Source organism: Oncorhynchus nerka, linkage group LG7 (genome assembly GCF_034236695.1).
Source record: "Oncorhynchus nerka isolate Pitt River linkage group LG7, Oner_Uvic_2.0, whole genome shotgun sequence".
NCBI lineage: Eukaryota > Metazoa > Chordata > Actinopteri > Salmoniformes > Salmonidae > Oncorhynchus > Oncorhynchus nerka.
The window spans coordinates 74,098,504-74,119,211 of NC_088402.1; the positions used below are offsets into that span (position 1 = coordinate 74,098,504).

The following is a 20,708-nucleotide window of genomic DNA, read 5'->3' on the forward strand; positions in this document are numbered from 1 at the left end:
CAAGCACAGACTCTGTTGATCCACATCCAACCTCAGCAAATACTAACACAGACCCAGTAAGTACTGACACAGACCCAGTACAGCTGGCTTCAGCAAATACTAACACAGACCCAGGTGAAGTACAGGCAGCCTCAGCCAGTACTAGCACAACCAGAGGTGTACAGCAACTCGGACCCTAATAGAACAGTTGCTGCTCCACCAAATGACCCAGCAGATTGGCCCCAATCTTAACAGACTTTATGAGGACTGAGTTAGTGGGCAGAGGTCCATTCCAACCAGGACTGGATTTTTTGTACCGTAAAGACAAGTCTAGAAGAGGTTTCCATTCAGGCATATTACAGAGACAGCTGTCAAATGGGGAAAAGATTACCAGGAGCTGGCTTTCATACTCAATCAAAAACAACGCTGTGTATTGTTTTTGCTGTAAGCTCTTTTCTACAAAATAATAAAGGAAGGTGTGAATGACTGGTCAAATATCAACACCATTCTGAAACACCATGAGGGTAGTCCTGAACACAAACAATATGATTAAGTGGAGAGAACTTGATCTGCGCCTAAGTCGGGGACAGACTCTTGACCAGATACCAATTACCATTTGAGGCTGAAGGAAAGGAATTGTGGGATGTCCTTACACATTTAATAAGTACCACCCAGTCTCTGGCTGAAAGAAACCTAGCAGTCAGGGGTTCATCAGACAAACTCTTCCAACCAGATAATGGAAACTTCCTAAAAGAGGTTGAATTACTGGTCAAATTTGACCCCGCTATGGAAAATCATTTCAGCAAAATTAAAGATGAAGAAACACATGCTCATTACCTTGGGAGGCACACACAGAATGAGCTGATACAGATTGTGAGTGACAAGATTCTGAAAGCAATAGTGAATCAAGTAAGAGACTCTAAGTACTTCTCCATTATCTTGGACTGTACACCTGACATTAGTCACCAGGAGCAAATGTCCATTATTCTGAGAAGTGTAGCTTTAAAGGGAAAGCCAGAGATCAAGGAGCACTTCCTTGGCTTTGTGAATGTTGAGGTTACAACCGGCTTCAATCTGTCCACTGTCGTCTTAGATAAGCTGAATGAGCTCAAGATTCCATTTGAAGATTGCAGAGGACAAGCTTATGATAATGGGGTCAACACGAAGGGCAAGCACCAAGGAGTACAAGCCAGACTGCTGAAAAAAAAATCCCAGAGCTGTGTTCGTCTCATGTGGAGCACCTACTCTAAACCTTGTCATTGCAGATGCTGCCAAATCTTTAAAAGATGCAGTTGGGTTTTTTGGGCATGTGCAAAAGCTCTTCACCTTTTCAGCTGCCACACAAAGATGGATTGTTTTGAAGAAACATGTGAACATAACTGTGAGGTCATGGAGTGACACAAGATGGGAGAGTAGGCTCCAAACTGTTCATGCAATCAGGTATCAGGCTTCTGAGGTTCGGGAGGCATTACTGGAAGCCAGACAGACGATCAACGATCCTGTGGCCAAAGTGGAGGCAGAAGCACTTACAGAGGAAGTTGGGTACTACGGCTTCTTGATTTGCTGTGTCGTATGGTGCGAGATACTGACAATGACAAACAAGGTGAACAAGCTCCTCCAATCCGCCTCAATGCAGTTGAATATCGCAGTGAATTTAATCTCAAATGCAAAGGCCTCCCTCACTACATACGGGGAAACTGGATTGTCTGAGCCCCTGACAACAGCCAAAAGCGTTGTGAAGAAATCCATGTGGAGGCTGATCTGAAAGAGAAAAGACTGAGAAACAGCAGGAGGCATTTCAGCTTTGCATGTCCTAATGAACCAGTGACTGCTGCACTGAAAAACCTTGAAGTCAACTACTTTAACATTGTGGTCGACTCTGCTGTGATATCAATGGATGAGAGATTTGAAACACTCAACCAGGTGAAAATTAAATATGGAGTGCTGCACTGCCTCTCAGATGTCCAGGGAGTATTTTAAAGGCCCACTGCATGGAAGTTGAAAACAGAGATGACTGTGACATCAGTGGAATGAATCTGGCACACAAGATTCAGAATTGACCTGATCTGCCATCAGATAAGATGACTGCCTTTTTGAGCTGCTTTCCTTTCTCTGTAAGAAAAACCTGGAGGAACTCTTTCCTAACCTTTTGGATAGCACTAAGAATTGCAGTCGCCCTACCAGTAACAGTAGCATCGGCAGAGGAGATTTTCAAAATGAAAAGCTTCCTGAGGTCTTCCATGTCACAGGAATGTTTGAGTGGTCTGGCCATCATGAGCATACATCATGACGTGGGGAAACATGTCCTATGATGATGACATTGATGATTTTGCCTCAGTGCAGAAGAGGAATATTTTGATGGTAAGATTTAAATTCAAATGTTTGCACACTTAGTAACATTTTAAGATTGTATTTGATTGGTCGACTTCATGGCTAATTGGAGAGCTGACCCCTCCCCCTCGTCAGGACGCAGCTGTCTCCTATTACAAATGCCTTTTGAAGCTATATAAAAGCCAGTGTTCTGTTCAGAAGAGAGATTATTGCTGGGAGGTCATTGCTGAGAGAAAGATCACTGCTGAGAGTGATTGCTGAGGGTTATAGCATATTTTGGTTGTTTCTCAGAAAGAGATTTGGTATGTACTATGTTAGTTGTTGCTGAGGGAGCTGATTGGTTATGTCTATGTGTCAATAGGATGTAGTGTTTTGATTATTGAAATTGTTTGTGTTATTCTGTTTAATTTGTTCCCAGGGGGGAAGGGGTAGGCACCAAGAGAGTGCTTAGGCACATACCTGTAGTATAGTCACTGTCTAGGCACACTAGGTAAGACCTGGGCGGACCACCCCCTGTATTTTGGTTAGGGCACCAGGTGGTGTTTTGTTAGGTAAGTAGTGGGTAGGCAGGTATGGTAGGAGAGGAGGCTTTAATATTTACTTTCTTTGCTTTGGTGCCGTCCAGCCCCTTTTCCCCAAAATTACTGTGTGACGGAATAAATTCCTTGTAAACGGTACAATTCTCTGCCTTTTGTCATCCTTACTCGCACCTACAGTCCTTACCCCTTTCACTTCACGGAGAGTTGAGTAGCAGGGTGTTGCGTCCCCTCTTCATAGAGGCGTGTGTAACAGCAGTAATATCTAATAAGTAATCTAACAATTTCACAACTATCTTATACACACAAGTGTAAAGGAATGAATAAGAATATGTACATTATGTTTATTACATCCAATTTTTAATTATTAAAGTGGCTAGAGATTTGAGTCAGTATGTTGGCAGCAGCCACTCAAACAGCCATCATTAACAGTGATGGCCTTGAGATAGAAGCTCTTTTCATTCTCTCGGTCCCAGCTTTGCACCTGTACTAACCTCGTCTTCTGGATTATGGTGAACAAGCAGTGGCTCGGGTGGTTGTTGTCCTTGATGATCTTTTTGGCCTTCCTGTGACATCGGGTGGTGTAGGTGTTCTGGAGGGCAGGTAGTTTGCCCCGGTGATGCAATGTGCAGACTTCACTACCCTCTGGAGAGCCTTGCGGTTGTGAGCGGGACAGTTGCCGTACCAGGCGGTGATACAGCCCAACAGGATGCTCTCGATTGTGCATCTAAAAGTTTGAGTGTTTTTGGTGACAAGCCAAATTTCTTCAGCCTCCTGGGGTTGAAGAGGCGCTGTTGCGCCTTCTACCATTCTGTCTGTGTGGGTGAACCATTTCAGTTTGTCCGTGATGTGTACGCCGAGGAACTTAAAACTTTCCACCTTCTCTACTACTGTCCCGTCGATGTGGATAGGGGGGTGCTCCCTCTGCTGTTTCCTGAAGTCCACGCTCATCTATTTTGTTTTGTTGACGTTGAATGTGAGGTTATTTTCCTGACACCACACTCCGAGGGCCCTCACCTCCTCCCTGTAGGCCGTCACGTCGTCGTCGTTGTTGGTAATCAAGCCTACCATTGTAGTGTCATCTGCAAACTTGATGAGATGGAGGTGTGCATGGCCACGCAGTCATGGGTGAGTACAGGGGAGTACAGGAGAGGGCTGAGAACGCACGCTTGTGGGGCCCCAGTGTTGAGGATCAGCAGGGTGGAGATGTTTTCTGCCCTCACCACCTGGGGGTGGCCCGTAAGAATGTCCAGGACCCAGTTGCACAGGGCGGGGTCGAGACCCAGTGTCTCGAGCTTAATGACGAGTTTGGAGGGTACTATGGTGTTAAATGCTGAGCTGTAGTTGATAAACAGCATTATTTCATAGGTATTCCTCTTGTCCAGATGGGTTAGGGCGGTGTGATTGCGTTGTCTGTGGACCTATTGGGGCGGTAAGCAAATTGGAGTGGTTCTAGGGTGTCCGGTAGGGTGGAGGTGATATGATCCTTGACTAGTCTCTCAAAGCACTTCATGATGACGGAAGTGAGTGCTACGGGGCGATAGTCATTTAGCTCAGTTACCTTAGCTTTCTTGAGAACAGGAACAATAATAGTGGCCCTCTTGAAGCATGTGGGAACAGCATGGAAAATGGTTTACATGGCTCACAGGTTTTGCTTAGGGCCCCAGGGAGGTCAGGACCGGCTCTGACTGCAGGAATGTTCACCAGAGCTGTTGCCAGAGAATTGAATGTTGATTTCTCTACCATAAGCCGCTTCCAACATCGTTTTAGAGAATTTGGCAGTATGTACGGACCTCCACACCTGGCTTCTTTACCTGTGGGATCTGAGACCAGCCATCCAGACAGCTGATGAAACCGAGTAGTATTTCTGTCTGTAATAAAGACCTTTTTGTGGGGGAAACCTCATTCTGATTGGCTGGGCCTATGCCCACCCCCTGCTCAGTCATGTGAAATCCATAGATTAGGGCCTAAATGAATTCATTTCAATTGACTGATTTCCTTATATGAACTGTAACTCAGTAAAATTGTTGCATTTATATTTTAGCTCACTATAAATACTGTTCTACTATGGGGTTGTTTTTTCTATTCATTACTTGTTTTGTTTGCAGAGGAAAAGTACATGTCGACTGTTATAGCATCTTCAAAGTTAGTCTCGACAGAAATATTGTTTGATATTTTTATTTCCGTTGTGGCAGTGCCACAGTTAAATGACTGCAGCGGACACATCTATGCAAAAGATGAATTGTTGTTGAATATTTTATCAATAGATAGAAACACAATCTCCTGCCTTGGTATAGATACTTAAGCACTCTGTGCTCCTATCGAACAGCAATATTATAGTCTACCCATATTGTCAAATATTTTACATACGTTACCAGTGTAATTGTTTGCAGTAACTTATGCTTTATTTGGCGAAGGAATGTGATGGACATTGTTTTTTTCTTTCAGAAACTAATTGTTGTCCACCTGTCAGCAGAATGTTTGAACATGTTTTGCATCAACTTTTCCCCCCAACCTAAAATATGTGGTATTGCCTGTGAATTGCAGTACATACTTCAATATAAAATATAATCTGTCTGTTTAATTAGACAGTGTAGCCTATATAAACCACACTGCCTATGGGCTCGCATACAGAATTTTTTTAAATGCATGTAGCCTATTTTTAATATTTTTTTTCACCTTTATTTAACCAGGTAGGCTAGGTGAGAACAAGTTCTCATTTACAACTGCGACCTGGCCAAGATAAAGCAAAGCAGTGCGACACAAACAACAACACAGAGTTACACATGGAATAAAGAAAAACAGTCAATAATACAATAGAAAAGTCTATATACAGTGTGTGCAAATGAGGTAGGTAGGCAAAAAAATAGGCCATAGTGGCAAAATAATTACAATATAGCAATTAAACATTGGAGTGAGAGATGTGCAGAAGATGAGTGTGCAAGTAGAGGGGTGCAAAGGAGCAAAATAAATACAGTATGGTGCTGGGGTAGTTGGATGGGCTATTTACAGATAGCCAATCTGTAAATATTCCATCTGTAAATAGCCCATAAGCTGCTCTGACAGCTGGTGCTTAAAGTTATTGAGGGAGATATGAGTCTCCAGCTTCAGTGACTTTTGCAGTTCGGTCCAGTCATTGGCAGCAGAGAACTGGAAGGAAAGGTGGCCAAAGGAGGAATTTGCTTTGGGGGTGACCAGTGAAATATACCTGCTGGAGCGCGTCCTACGGGTGGGTGCTGTTATGGTGACCAGTGAGCTAAGGCGGGACTTTACCTAGCAAAGACTTATAGATGAACTGGAGCCAGTGGGTTTGGCGACGAATATGAAGCGAGGGCCAGCCAATGAGAACATACAGGTCCCAGTGGTGGGTAGTATATGGGGCTTTGGTGACAAAACGGATGGCACTGTGATAGATTGTATCCAATTTGCTGAGTAGAGTGTTGGAGGCTATTTTGTAGCTGACATCGCTGAAGTCAAGGATCGATAGGATAGTCAGTTTTACGAGGGTATGTTTGGCAGCATGAGTGAAGGATGCTTTGTTGCGAAATAGGAAGCAGATTATAAATTTCATTTTGGATTGTAGATGCTTAATGCGAGTCTGGAAGGAGAGTTTACAGTTTAACCAGACACCTAGGTATTTGTAGTTGTCCACATATTCTAAGTCAGAACCGTCCAGAGTAGTGATGCTGGCCGGGCAGGCAGGGGTGGGCAGCGATCGGTTGAAGAGCATGCATTTAGTTTTACTTGCATTTAAGAGCAGTTGGAGGCCACAGAAGGAGAGTTGTAATGGCATTGAAGCTTGTCTGGAGGTTAGTTAACTCCGTGTCCAAAGAAGGGCCAGAAGTATACAGGATGGTGTCGTCTGCATAGAGGTGGATCAGAGAATCACCAGCAGCAAGAGCGAGATAATTGATGTATACAGAGAAAAGAGTTGGCCTGACAATTGAACCCTGTGGCACCCCTATAGAGACTGCTAGAAGTCCGGACAACAGGCCCTCCGATTTGACACACTGAACTCTATCTGAGAAGTAGTTGGTGAACCAGGCGAGGCAGTCATTTGAGAAATCAAGGCTGTTGAGTCTGCCGACAAGATTGTGGTGATTGACAGAGTTGAAAGCCTTGGCCAGGTCGATGAATACAGCTGCGCAGTATTGTCCCTTATCGATAGCGGTTATGATATCGTTTAGGACCTTGAGCGTGGCTGAAGTGCACCCATTACCAGCTCGGAAACCAGATTGCATAGTGGAGAAGGTACGGTGGGATTCGAAATGGTCGGTGATCTGTTTGTTAACCTGGCTTATGAAGACTTTAGAAAGGCAGGGTAGGATAGACATAGGTCTGTAGCAGTTTGGGTCTAAAGTGTCTCCCCCTTTGAAGAGGGGGATGATCGCGGCAGCTTTCCAATCTTTGGGGATCTCAGACGATATGAAAGAGAGGTTGAACAGGCTAGTAATAGGGGTTGCAACAATTTCGCAGATAATTTAAGAAAAAGAGGGTCCACATTGTCTAGCTCGGCTGATTTGTAGTGGTCCAGATTTTGCAGCTCTTTCAGAACATCAGCTATCTGGATTTGGGTGAAAGAGAAATGGGGAGGCTTGCGCAAGTTGCTGTAGGGAGTGCAGGGCTGTTGACCAGGGTAGGGGTAGCAGGTGGAAAGCATGGCCCAGCTGTAGAGATGCTTATTGAAGTTCTAAATGATTGTGGATTTATTGGTGGTGGCAGTGTTTCCTAGCCTCAATGCATTTGGCAGCTGGGAGGAGGTGTTCTTATTCTCAATGGACTTTAGTCCCAGAACTTTTTGAAGTTTGTGCTACAGGATGCAATTTTCTGTTTGAAAAAGCTAGTCTTTGCTTTCCAAACTGCCTGTGTATATTGGTTCCTAACTTCCCTGAAAAGTTGCATATTGCATGAGGTCAATATCCTTCCAGGATACCCGGGCCAGGTCGATTAGAAAGGCCTGCTCGCTGAAGTGTTTTAGGAGCGTTTGACAGTGATGAGGGGTGGTCGTTTGACCTCAGACCCATTACGGACGCAGGCAGTGATCGCCGAGATCCTGGTTGAAGACAGCAGAGGTGTATTTGGAGGGCAGGTTGGTTAGGATATCTATGAGGGTAGATCTATTTACTAGGCCCAATTAAACAAGAGATGTGTATGGTAATTTGATATAGGCCTATGGCTACTTCGAAAATATGAACCCATCACGGACAGAAAAGGTAAGGAATTTATTCTTCCTATAAAATAGGAAATACATTCTTAAGTCTAATTATTTTACTTGGAATACAACCACTAGTTATAGTGTGTACGTATCGTCTAAAGTTTGCACAAAATTAAGCACATTATCACGACAAGTTCAGATTTTATAAATGCCAACTTCTATGTAAACTGGCGCACACATGTTGTATGGTATGTTGTAAAAACGCAACATTTAGAAATGAGGCCCCAGGGCCTTGGGATATGTATCACTATGCTAAATATTTTCCTTAATTTGCCAGATCATTCTCTCTTATTCGTTCTCTTCACAGATTAGTGCCGTCAGGGCCGTTGTTCCCAACAAAAGCAACAATGAGATAGTTCTGGTGTTGCAGCACTTTGAGAACTGCGTTGATAAGGCCGTCCAGGCTTTCCTAGAAGGTATGGGAATGCCATAGTGATCTTTTTTTTTTTTATGAGTATTTAAAACTTGATAATCTGCAACATTGTCTGCATGTCAATACAGGCTGTTATGGAAAGAGAGCATTCTTATTAACTCACAATTACTTCATTTTCCCTTCAGGTAGTGCCATTGATATCTTGAAGGAGTGGAATGTAACTGGTAAAAAGAAGGTAACCTTAACTTTGTCCTTTACTTCAGGGTATTGCATTCTCTATGAAAGGGCCACATGAGTATGAATGAAATGTATTATGTGTCATGACATTTTAAGTATGGCCTGGCCCTCACAGGATTATGAGACAACACTTTTTAAAAACAAGTTCAAAGGATATACTTCCAGTGACAGACCAATCCAGACTTTGAGCAACAAAACACTTACTTTAAATCCACTTAACTTTGAACTGTAAATGCTAGTCATAGGAAATGTATGTTTAGTTTATTTGGATAGAGATGAGTAAAAATACATTGAACAAATAATCATCGGCTGCATTTCACTATAGAGTTTCTAGCTCACACAAATTTTCAACATCAGTCCCAGATAATCTGTTTTGTTGTCACCTATCTCCCATTTTGCTTTGAAGTCAGCAGCTCAAGCTGAACATATCTATTGTCTGTCATGAGGACCTACATTCTGCTCAACCATAGCTAAACTAAGCAACAACAACAAAAAAATCCCTTTTTCAGGATCCTGTCTTTCAAAGATAATTAGTAAAAATCCAAATAACTTCACAGATCTTCATTGTAAAGTTTAAACACGGTTTCCCATGCTTGTTCAATGAACCATAAACAAGTAATGAACATGCACCTGTGGAACGGTCGTTAAGACACTAACAGCTTACAGATGGTAGGTAATTAAGGTCACACAGTTATAAAAACAGGACACTAGAGGTATTTCTTTTTCTTTTTTGAATTGTCTCCCCAATTTCGTGGTATGTAATTGTTAGTAGTTACTATCTTGTCTCATTTTGTCTCATCGCTACAACATTATGGGCTCGTACGTGCTCGGGAGAGACGAAGGTCAAAAGTCACGTGTCCTCCGAAACACAACCCAACCAAGCCGCACTGCTTCTTAACACAGCGCGCATCCAACCCGGAAGCCAGCCGCACCAATGTGTTGGAGGAAACACCGTGCACCTGGCGACCTGGTTAGCGTCCACTGCGCCCGGCCCACCACAGGAGTCGCTGGTGCGCGATGAGACAAGGATATCCCTACCGGCCTAACCCGGACGACGCTAGGCCAATTGTGCGTGGCCCCATGGACCTCCCGGACCCAGAGTATCTGGTGGCACAGCTAGCACTGCAATGCAGTGCCCTAGACCACTGCACCACCCGGGAGGCCACACTAGAGGCATTTCTACTAAACACTAAAAGAAAGATGCCCAGGGTCCCTGCTCATCTGCGTGAACGTGCCTTAGGCATGCTGCAAGGAGGCATGAGGACTGCAGATGTGGCCAGGGCAATACATTTCATTGTCTGTACTGCGAGACACCTGAGACAGCGCAACAGGGAGACAGGACGGACATTTGATCATCCTCGCAGTAGCAGACCACGTGTAACACCTGCACAGGATCGGTAAATTCAAACATCACACCTGTGGAACAGGTACAGGATGACAACTGCCTGGGTTACACCAGGAACACACAATCCCCCCATCAGTGCTCAGACTGTCTGCAATAGGCTGAGAGAGGCTGGACTGAGTGCTTGTAGGCCTGTTGTAAGGCAGGTCCTCACCAGACATCATCGGCAACAACTTCGCCTATGGGCATAAACCCACCATCGCTGGACCAGACAGGACTGGCAAAAAGTGCTCTTCACTGACGAGTCGCGGTTTGTTCTCACCAGAGGTGATGGTCGGATTTGCGTTTATCGTCGAAGGAATGAGCGTTATACCGAGGCCTGTACTCTGGAGTGGGAGGGTCCGTCATGGTCTGGGGGGTGTGTCACAGCAGCATCGGACTGAGCTTGTCATTGCAGGCAATCTCAATGGTGTGCGTTACAGGGAAGACATGCTCCTCCCTCATGTGGTACCCTTCCTGCAGGCTCATCCTGACATGACCCTCCAGCATGACAATGCCGCCAGCCATACTGCTCGTTCTGTGCATGATTTCCTGCAAGACAGGAATGTCAGTGTTCTGCCATGACCAGCGAAGAGCCCGGATCTCAATCCCATTGAGCACATCTGGGACCTGTTGGATCGGAGGGTTAGGGCTAGGGCCATTTCCCCCCCCAGAAATGTCCGGGAACTTGCAGGTGCCTTGGTGGAAGAGTGGGGTAACATCTCACAGCAAGAACTGGCAAATCTGGTGCAGTCCATGAGGAGGAGATGCACTGCAGTACCTAATGCAGCTGGTGGCCACACCAGATACTTACTGTTACTTTTGATTTTGACCCCCTCTTTGTTCAGGGACACACTATTACATTTCTGTTATTCACATGTCTGTGGAACATGTTCAGTTTATGTCTCAGTTGAATTTTGTGTTCATACAAATATTTACACGTTAATAAGTTTACTGAAAATAAACACAGTTAACACTGAGAGTACGTTTCTTTTTTGCAGAGCATATATGCTTGTTATATATGAACTCCAAAATATGTAAGGTTTTATTGTAGTGGTTAGTCTGACTTTGATTCTACAACATCCAGCCCAAGAAGAAAAAGAAGCCCAAGCCCCAGCCACAGCCTCCGGGAGAGGAGCCTGCTCCAGCCGAAACCACACAGCCTTCGGAGACTGAGAGTACAGAAGCAGTGAATGGGTTCCATGCCAATGGCTCTGTGTTGGACGGAGACTCATTAGACTCTCTGAGTGAGCAGTTGGATTCTGCCTTCTTGGATGCAGCTGAGCTCGAATCTGAGCCTGCCACGTCAGACATTACAGGTATTGCTATAGAGCAGTCTTTATTTTATCCGTCAGTCAAACTTTGGTTTGTTGAGACTATACTACACTTTTGATAATCTTCTGTAGTTGAAGCCAACGCCTACCCATCGGAAAATATCACACTACAGTGTCTTTCTCCTTAAAGGTGTGGAAGCAGACTCTTTTTGTAGTGGCCCAAGCACCACCCCTCATCATGCTCAAGGAGGAAAGAATCACCAGCCTCCCCGTGGCAACAAGTTCCGTCCCAGAACCAACTCCCAGCAATCATCCACTTCCTCTGTGCTCACCACTGATGAAAGCCAACAGGGATTTTCTGGAGCCAGGAAGATTGGTTGGTGCCAAATGTGCTTTATTTCCTTATTGTTGATACAGAATATTGTCAAATCCCTGGGTTTCCTGCAGTCCGATGGTAGATTAGTAGTCCCAGGTGCCTAAACTGTGTATTATCTTATAAAACTAGGATGTGTGCACTGGAGTGTTAATGACAACAGCTCTAGTAATGCTTTGTTTAAGACAAGTGACCTCTGACCCTGTTCTTTGACACTCAGCGCCCAACATTGACCGCTCTGTGAAGGACCTGCAGAGATGCACAGTGTCGCTTACTCGATACAGAGTGTTGGTTAAGGATGAAATGGACTCCTCTATTAAGACCATGAAGCAGACGTTTGCTGAGCTCCAGAGCTGGTACGTCTCCCAACATTAACTCCACTACATTAGTTTGTAAAGTTGTAGTTAATATTTGGAATATTAAGTTGTTATGGTGGGATATAACTTACCACAAATTCCATTATTTTTAAGCAGAATGTTTAGCTAAGCAATTTAAGAGATTTGATCACTGAACCAGTTCATTGCTCTCACATCTGCACTACAGCAACCACCACTAGTACCTCTTTCAGCATTACATGTAGGCCATTGCTAACCAGTGTTGTCATAGTTGACAAATGGTGAGTATTGCCAAAATCAAAGTACAGACTATCTTAGAAATGTAAATAATCATGGTCAACTTATCGTAGTAAAGAACATGTCATTTCATATCTCTTTCTCCCAACCTCTCTCTTAGTCTAATGGACAGAGAGGTTACTCTGTTGACAGAGATGGACAAAGTCAAAGCAGAAGCCAGTGAGTACAACACCTTTCAATTAGCATTTGGACTTCAATGTACATTCGGTGTACAAAAAAATTAAGAACACCTGCTCTTTCCATGACAAACTGACCAGGTGAAAGCTATGATCCCTTATTGATGGCACTTGTTAAATCCACTTCAGAGACAGGTTAAAGAAGGATTTTTGAGCCATGAGACAATTGAGACATGGATTGTGTAATTCAGAGGATGAATTGGTAAGACAAAAGAATTAAGTGCCTTTGAACAGGGTATGGTAGTAAGTGACAGGCGCACCGGTTTGTGTCAAGAACTGCAAAGCTGCTGGATTTTTCACGCTCAACAGTTTCCCTTGTGTATCAAGAATGGTCCACACCCAAAGGACATCCAGCCAACTTGACACAACTGTGGGAAGTGTTGTAGTCAACGTGGGACATGAATTCCTGTGGAATGCTTTTGACACCTTGCAGAGTCTGCCCCAACGAATTGAGGATGTTCTGAGGGCAGGGGGGGGTGCCAATCAATATTAAGGTCTTCTTAATGTTTTGTACACTCAGTGTTTATTAGACTTTTTTTCTATTATTACTATGTTTCTATTATTTTCCTGAAAGCCTTTGTCCCAGTTAGGACATTCCATATAGGCTACCTATAGATGTCACCTACTCCCTCCCAGTTCATAAGTTAACACGTAACCAACCAGCATTCTTCGAATGTATGTCCTTAAGGTTATTTTTGGCCTTAGGCATACCCGTCTTCAATGTAGTGAAACATGACAGAGCAAGACTGCATATTTCCACAAGTAGGCCATTCTCCCTTTATTCTTTACTGCCTCCAAATACAGTGTTGTGTATCCTGAGCATGGAAAAAGTGAATAGTGTCAGGTTTCAAGGGAGACTAAATGCTTTCTTTGTGTCTAGGTGTGTGGGGAATTGAGGGAAGAAGCGAGGGAACTCTAGAGAAGTTCTTTGACATTACAGAAACTCAAAATTCCTTCAAATGTACCAGTTTCTGCCCTAATCTCTTCCCTTCCTTTAGGTGTGTGTTACTGTTAATGGATTAGACTTTCTTCCCTTCCCCTTTTTAACCTCATGAGGAGAGAAGTATTTTCTGTCATTTGATTCTCCTTAGCAACTGATAAACAAACCGTAAGGTTCCTCTGTGGGAGTTTTTTGTGGTTTTTCTTTTTCCCTCCTCAGTCCTGATATTGGTCAGCAGCAGGAAAAGCCTGTGGAGTTATTTAGGGATGCAGTGTTGTATTCTGTATGATTTTATTTTGGAAAAACTAGTCAACTAATAGTCTTACCTTCTCATGTTGAGTCTCATGTTGAGTCCCAAGTTTCAGTATGGTATTGCTTATGTGTGGATTTCTCTCCGTACAACTGAAGGTGTCTAGTGAGCGAGCGGTTGCCTGATATTGTGTATCTGTATTTAAGTGGCCATTTTGGATGGCCGTCAAAAAAGAGCAGAGGAGCTCCGCAGGCTAACTGACCAATCAGCATCCATGTCTGAGAACCAACTGAGTGAGCTACGAGCGGACATAAAGGTTAGTTGACAACCGCAATAACACTATCTGCTGTTGGGCGATTAGGCCTGGCTCGCAGTCAGCATTCCAATTCTTTCCAAAGGTGTTCAATGGGGTTGAGGTCAGGCCTTTGTGCAGGCCAGTCAAGTTCTTCCACCGGTCTCGACAAATCATTTCTGTATGGACCTCGCTTTGTGCACAGGGGCATTGTCATGCTGAAACAGGAATGGGCATTCCCCAAATGGTTGCCACAAAGTTGGAAGCACAGAATAGTCTAGAATGTCATTGTATACTGTAGGGTTAAGATTTCACTTCACTGGAACTAAGGGACCTAGCCCGAACCATGAAATATAGCACTAGACTAGTATTCTTCCTCCACCAAACTTTACAGTTGGCACTACAGGAGAGGGCTGAGAACGCAACCCCATCACTCCAGAGAACGTGTTTCCAGTGCTCCAGAGGCCAATGGCAGAGTTTGGAACTCTGTGTGAACTCTGCCGATGTTTGTCTATGGAGATCGCATGGCTGTGTGCTCTATTTAATACACCTGTCAGCAACAAGTGGGGCTGAAATAGTCGAATCCACTCATTTGAAGGGGTATCCACATACTGTAGGTCTTGTCTCCTCTTTTTCCAGCACTTTGTAAGTGAACGTAAGTATGATGAAGACCTTGGAAAAGCTGTGAAGTTCACTTTCGAGCTAGAACCACTGAAGACAAGCGTCACAGGATTTGGATCAGGTACATTCCTTTTTTCTTCTCTTTGGTGTCTTTCCTCTTACAGAAACTCACTGTGATCATACAGTATTGCATTGCTATTTAGAGGGTAATTAATCAATTGTCTTGATAGTAACGCCCACAGAATTAAATAGAACACATATTTGTATAATAATACTATGTATCTCTATGGTAACGCCTGCCCTCGTGACGCCCTCTCCTTTCAGTGTACCACCCTCAGACAGGCTACTCCAGCCGCTCCCGCTGTAGTTCCACCTCCTCGTCCATCACAGGCCCAGGGTCCCTAGAAGCACCACCTCAGTCTCAGCACCAGGGCTCCAGCTTCGAAGGACACCCTACCCATCCGAACAAAACGGTCAGCTCACAAAGCAATCATAAACATGCAACTAAAGGAGTTGCTAACTGTTTTCAGTCATGTTTCCTTAGGAGTAAAAATATTAAACATGATATGATTGCTTTGTGTTTTAAGTGTGATTTTAATCTGCACCTTTCAGACTTTCCAAGGCAACAGGCGGTATACGGCGGGCCCGGGATACTACTCCGGTGGTCAGCGGTATAATGGTGGCTCCTATCGCGACAGGAACACCAATCGCGGAGGCTACCGCTCCGAGGGTTACCAAGGCTACCAGGGCAACCAAGGCCAAGGTGACGGCCCCAGCCATCCTACCAGCACTGTAACACAATCCTCCAACTCCACAAGAGGCCCTTCCAACTCCACTCCATCCTCTTCTTACCGTCAAGACCACCCTTCTCATAACGGTCTACCCCAAAGGCCTCCGCGGACACACTGCCCCTGACACCGGAACTACCTGGCTTAAAACCCCCTACTAACCCTGGCACTCCACCCTTGATACCCTGCCCCTTCTACCCCACTAACTCCTTTTTGATGAAGAATAGAATACAAGTTTACATCTTTTTGTCAAATGAGCTCTAGTGCCACCCATAGGCAAAACCATTCATCCACCAAACTTGAAAATCTGCTAATAAGACCTATTTTCTCATGCCTGTTGATTGAGCAGCATTTTGCTACTTCAGAGGCCAGTGTTATCTGATGATGAGTTCAGCACAGAGACTGCGGTGATTTATATGCATTTTGTGCACTGCTAAAAGGCATTTTTATTTGATTTTTTCTTAAGCATCAAATTAATTTTGGTTGCCATTTTTGTTTTGTAGTCCATCACCATTTTAGTTCCATATGTTATGGCATGCTTGCTAGTATGTATGGAAGACTTTCATCAATGGCATACAATCAACACTACATAAGTTTATTTGTATCCAATTCATTTAGAGCTTTCCATAAATACTGGTTGTGTCTGTAAATAATATGTACTCCTTGAACTGGACAAAGAATCAGTTTATAATTAGAACTAGAGGCAATCACTTTGGATGTTGCCTGATGGCAGTTGTTTTTTCCCTCCCTCACATGTATGAGAATAGTTTAGTGGATAGTTGTCCTGTCCTTCTCTATATTGTTATTGTATAATCCAAGGAGAAGGCTCGATTTCTTTATTACATACATATTTAATTATGAATTATTCCACTTCTCAAGTCTCAGGTATGAGAAAGGAACCCCCACTCCCCTACACCTACAGTCTGAATTTGGACTTCCCTTTGTTAGAAGTACATATATTTAGGTGTTATTTGGTCTACTCTTATTTTCAGTGCATCTCAGACAGGACTATAAACGGCACACTCTTGACATGCTTGCCATGTATCACAGTGTAACTTTGCCTTTCTCGAAATGCAGAGATGCCTGCATCACGAACATCAGTGCACGTTCTTGTGATTTTTTTACATCTCAAAAAGCGAGCTTTAGGAGCTTTGTCCTTTTTTAATGTTAACTTTCCTCTTGATCATTTCCTAGAGAAGGGAAAAAAATCGGATCAAATTTGTGAATGCTGTTTCGATCTTAGTTCAAATACGTTTTATGACTACTGAGTTGGGACTGATTTAAGATTCTTAGTAAAGTATACAATAACTTAACAAATTATCTGATTGTTTCCACTTGTACACTGCCTGGAGGCATAATGTTGCTTTTCGGAGTTTGCTTTTTTCCCCTGATAATCTTTTGAAATGGGGCTTGGTTCACCATTTACAGAAAGCAAAGCGGTGTCGTGTCAAACTGCAAGGCATGTGTATATAAGGTTATACAGCTGTTACCTCTGTGTACCAAAGGGTCATACCCGATGAGTAGAAGAATTGAGAGAACCCCCTCCATCTCCTCCAATATTACTGGTGGGAAGTTATCCATAGGAATACCTTTGTGTTTTAGATATGTTATAAACATAGGTACTGAAGTCTTCTTTTCATAATATAATTTGACCATGAGGAAAATTTCTTCATGTTTGTTATATTGCACATCAACATAAAGATTATGTAGTTCTTGTTTGTTCAATGGTTTACAAAGTCTTCTGGGGAAGTGCAAAGTGTATACAGCAGGGTAGATCAGTTGGCATGTATCAGCAACTGTGCTTGAGCACATAAGGCTTGGTAGCCAACTCCAGGAGCTTCCTGCCTTCAGCAAATGTTTCCTAATCTCAGATCTGCACTGTAAATTTAGGCCTATTTTCAGTAATCCTAATGCACAGTAGGCCTACTCTTCAATTGCGGAGATGCATGCACTGCATTTTCTCTCCACAACACATTGCTAGTTGTTACCTTGTGGTAGCTTCAAGCATGTACATGTAGTATTTTATTCTCTATGGGGAATTATTTATGCCTTTTACCAAGTGTAAGAACTCACATTCACAGCTTTGTCTACATTCTCAACTATCTGGTGATCACCAAAGAGAAAAAAAAACATTTCCTTTTTTCTTTCTCTGCCTATAAAAAAATAACTTCATTGTTTTCCAATTGGATAATCTATTCTAGATTGAGTAGCATGTAAAAAAAAAAATCTTTTACGTTTTAATTCTTTACTGTGTGTATATATAGCTATAATTCTGTTGCGCTCACATGGGGCATTTTGTATGTTATATAAATGCTGAGCATATGGTTTACCCCTGAAATAGTTCAGTCATATGGACTGAACTAACAATCTAGTTCAGTCTAATTCTTCCAGTGCAAACTGTAAACTTAAGTGCCTTCTCTTGCCTCCATCCAATTCATACACCCCCCTCCTTACAGCAACCATGAAGTATGGACCAAAGACATCTGCCCTCCCCATCCATTCTAATACACCCCCCACCCCCCCATATGCGGAAAGGCACACTTTTCATTTACTATTAAACTTTGCAATACATAAGCAGGTGTCCTTTGTCTTCATATGCTTTTCATGGGCACAGTTCAAGGTGACTGTATTTTACAGATTCATATGTCAACTTAACTGTAAGCAAAGTAAATGGCGATATGGTCATATCACTTCTCATTGTATGGTTAACTATATAAGAATTATGTAATTCAATTTGCCATATTGGAGCAAGTAAGGTGGTTTAAGATGTTGTGGCAGAGGCTTGATGGGACAAGTCTAAATCTCAGTTTATATAATATTTGCATGAAAATCTGTCACCAATTGGATGGAAACCTAGCTAGCTAAACCTAGCTAAAGTCTAAATGTAATTGTGTGGCTACCAACCTCAAGAATGAAAACAATGGAATGATAAACTTGTTAGTTCAGAATCCAATTTATCTAAACAAAGATGGATGATCATAAGGTCCCAAGATCCAGTGGATCCTCTCTTGAATTATCAGGTGGTCAAGTTAACTATTATTACGGATGGTCCTAGATCTGGTCATGACTGGGTGAAGTGCTCTAGTCAAGGCCTTGGTGATGACACTGGCAATGCTAGTGAAGAGAGACTGTCTTTTGGTGCCAGAGCCAGAATGTCAGTTCTCCAAATGGGTTGGAAGGTGATGTAAAAGGACAGCTGTACTGTAAGTCTAATTAGAGAGAGTTAGTGAGGATCCCATAGTCATAAAACATTTCACCACAGTTCAAAAACTAATTTGCACATGCTCAGCATCCCAACATATTACAGAGTAGTGAGATGGTGACAGACTGCTGACATATCTATGGTGTTAACAAGTGTCATATCCTGACATGAGAGAAATCAATTCTGTGCATGAGCTAAAATCAGGGCCTAGACCCATCAACAGTAACACTTCAAAATGGTATGGACAAGATTATGTGTATTCAACAAAAAATGTTTGGGATTTTTTCGATTTACCGTTTATATGATCATCAGAGGTGGCTTCCTTATGAATGATCACAAGTGTCCTCGAGTGGATCCTCTCTCAGAAGATCAAAAGAGGGGTAGATGGCCAGTGGATCCACTTTGTTCTGGAAGGTCATAGAAAAGTGTTAACATAAGTCACTAAGCTGTCAGAAACAGAAATTCTGATCATTCCCAATCATTGTAATTCACAAGCAATTAAAACTGATGGTTCATAAACACAGCATAAAATGTCAAAATAGAGACACTTAACTAAATAAAGTGTTATTAATTCAAAGACTTTCAAACCATACCTTCACTTTCAACTTTGGCATCTTCTGCATTTTATGTGTCTTAGGCAGCTTTGGCAACAAGCCAAACCTCTTCTGACTCTCATCCTTAGGGAGTCTATCACTTGCTGCTGCGGCAAGTGATTTGGCATTTCCAGATAATGAGATCGCCTTACTTGGATGTCCGGAGAGAAGCAGGACAGAGGAGAGGAGGAAAGCTGGGGCAGCAAGGAATTCATTGGGGGGAGCAGTGCTTATCTCCTTTACCAGAGACCAGGCTATGACTCTAGGGACCTCTGCACTGCACTGCTCCACTGCCTGGTGCAATTCGATTGCAGAACCCTTTTCCTGCAGCAGGTCCTTGTACACTGCTTCAACTACCTCATCAGGAGCTGCCCGACTAGGGGTAGATGATTCCTCATCAACGGACATTCCGTTGACCTCTGCCAACAGTGTCAACACAGATCCACTGACAGACAGGGCTTTCTCAATCAGCTCTGGCTCTGACTGAGGAGGAGATCCATCGGCATTCTTCCGGATCTTCAAGAGGAGTGCACATACCAAGCTATGCACAGACCCACTGGAGAAGGAAACCACGGGTGTAGATTGAGTTCCTGTAGCTGTGGACTGAGATTCTGTTGTATTGCATAGACTTGGGGTGGCACTGCCGCAGACTTTCGGTAGGACTTCTTGGGGACCAGAGGAATTAGCTTTGTACGACAAAGTAGAAAAACTCTTTTCGGTTTTGTTTAGCTTTTTCTTCTTCTGCAGACAAAAGCTAGGGAAATAGGATCTCTCTTGCCTGTTATTGGTTTGCTTTCCTTGAGCAATAGTGTTAAGAGATGACTCAGCCATTTTTTCTACGCTAATCACTCTAGCCACAGACGAAGCAATGGCTTTGGAGACTTCTGTACTGCACTCCTCTACTGCAAGGTGCAATTGCTCAACTGATTGGCACAATTTTATGGCAGATCCATTTTCTTGGAGCAGGTCCTGGCATATGTTGTCAACAAACATAGCTTTGTCAGACAAAGTAGAAACTGAACTCACTTTGTCTTTCTTTTGCTCCTTCTGTGGACAACAACTAGGGAAATAGGATCTCTCTCGCCTGTTTTTGGTTGTCTTTCCTTGAGCCTTAGTGATGGTGAGAGATGGTTCAGGAATTTTGTCAGTGCTGATTGCCTGAACCACAGACAAAGCAATGGCTCTGGGAACCTCTGCACTGAACTCCTCTACTGCCTGGTGCAATTCCAACACTGATTCAATCGAATTCTCTTTGGCTTTCGAGAGAAGGGCATTCATTACACTATGCACAGACCCATTGGAGATCAATTCCACTGGGGATGGGGTTCTTGCCTCCGTGGATAGACCTGAAGTGGCCTGAAATTCTTGAAAATCTTCCTGAGGATTAGTTTTGTCTGAATCCAGACTTTTAGCCAAACTTACACAGGACATTGTCTCTGGTTTCTTTTGACTAAGAGCCAATAAATGGGGGAATCTCTCTGCACTGCACTCATCTACTGCAAGGTGCAATTGCTC

The 20,708-nt window shown here is 43.3% G+C and overlaps 1 protein-coding gene across 3 annotated transcripts in view; it reads left to right on the plus strand.

Annotated features, from left to right (window-relative positions):
* LOC115132385 (spermatogenesis-associated serine-rich protein 2-like) overlaps positions 1 to 17,972 on the plus strand; it is a 54,055-nt gene extending 36,083 nt beyond the window's left edge. For all 3 annotated transcript variants that reach the window (XM_065020810.1, XM_029664982.2, XM_029664981.2), the window contains 10 exons: positions 8,369 to 8,477; positions 8,620 to 8,669; positions 11,140 to 11,371; positions 11,517 to 11,702; positions 11,920 to 12,055; positions 12,432 to 12,490; positions 13,904 to 14,013; positions 14,629 to 14,731; positions 14,935 to 15,083; positions 15,223 to 17,972. In XM_065020810.1, coding sequence (XP_064876882.1) covers positions 8,369 to 8,477; positions 8,620 to 8,669; positions 11,140 to 11,371; positions 11,517 to 11,702; positions 11,920 to 12,055; positions 12,432 to 12,490; positions 13,904 to 14,013; positions 14,629 to 14,731; positions 14,935 to 15,083; positions 15,223 to 15,525 — 1,437 coding nt within the window. In that variant the 3' untranslated portion in view covers positions 15,526 to 17,972. The remainder of the gene's footprint in view (positions 1 to 8,368; positions 8,478 to 8,619; positions 8,670 to 11,139; positions 11,372 to 11,516; positions 11,703 to 11,919; positions 12,056 to 12,431; positions 12,491 to 13,903; positions 14,014 to 14,628; positions 14,732 to 14,934; positions 15,084 to 15,222) is intronic.
* Positions 17,973 to 20,708: the final 2,736 nt, after the last annotated feature.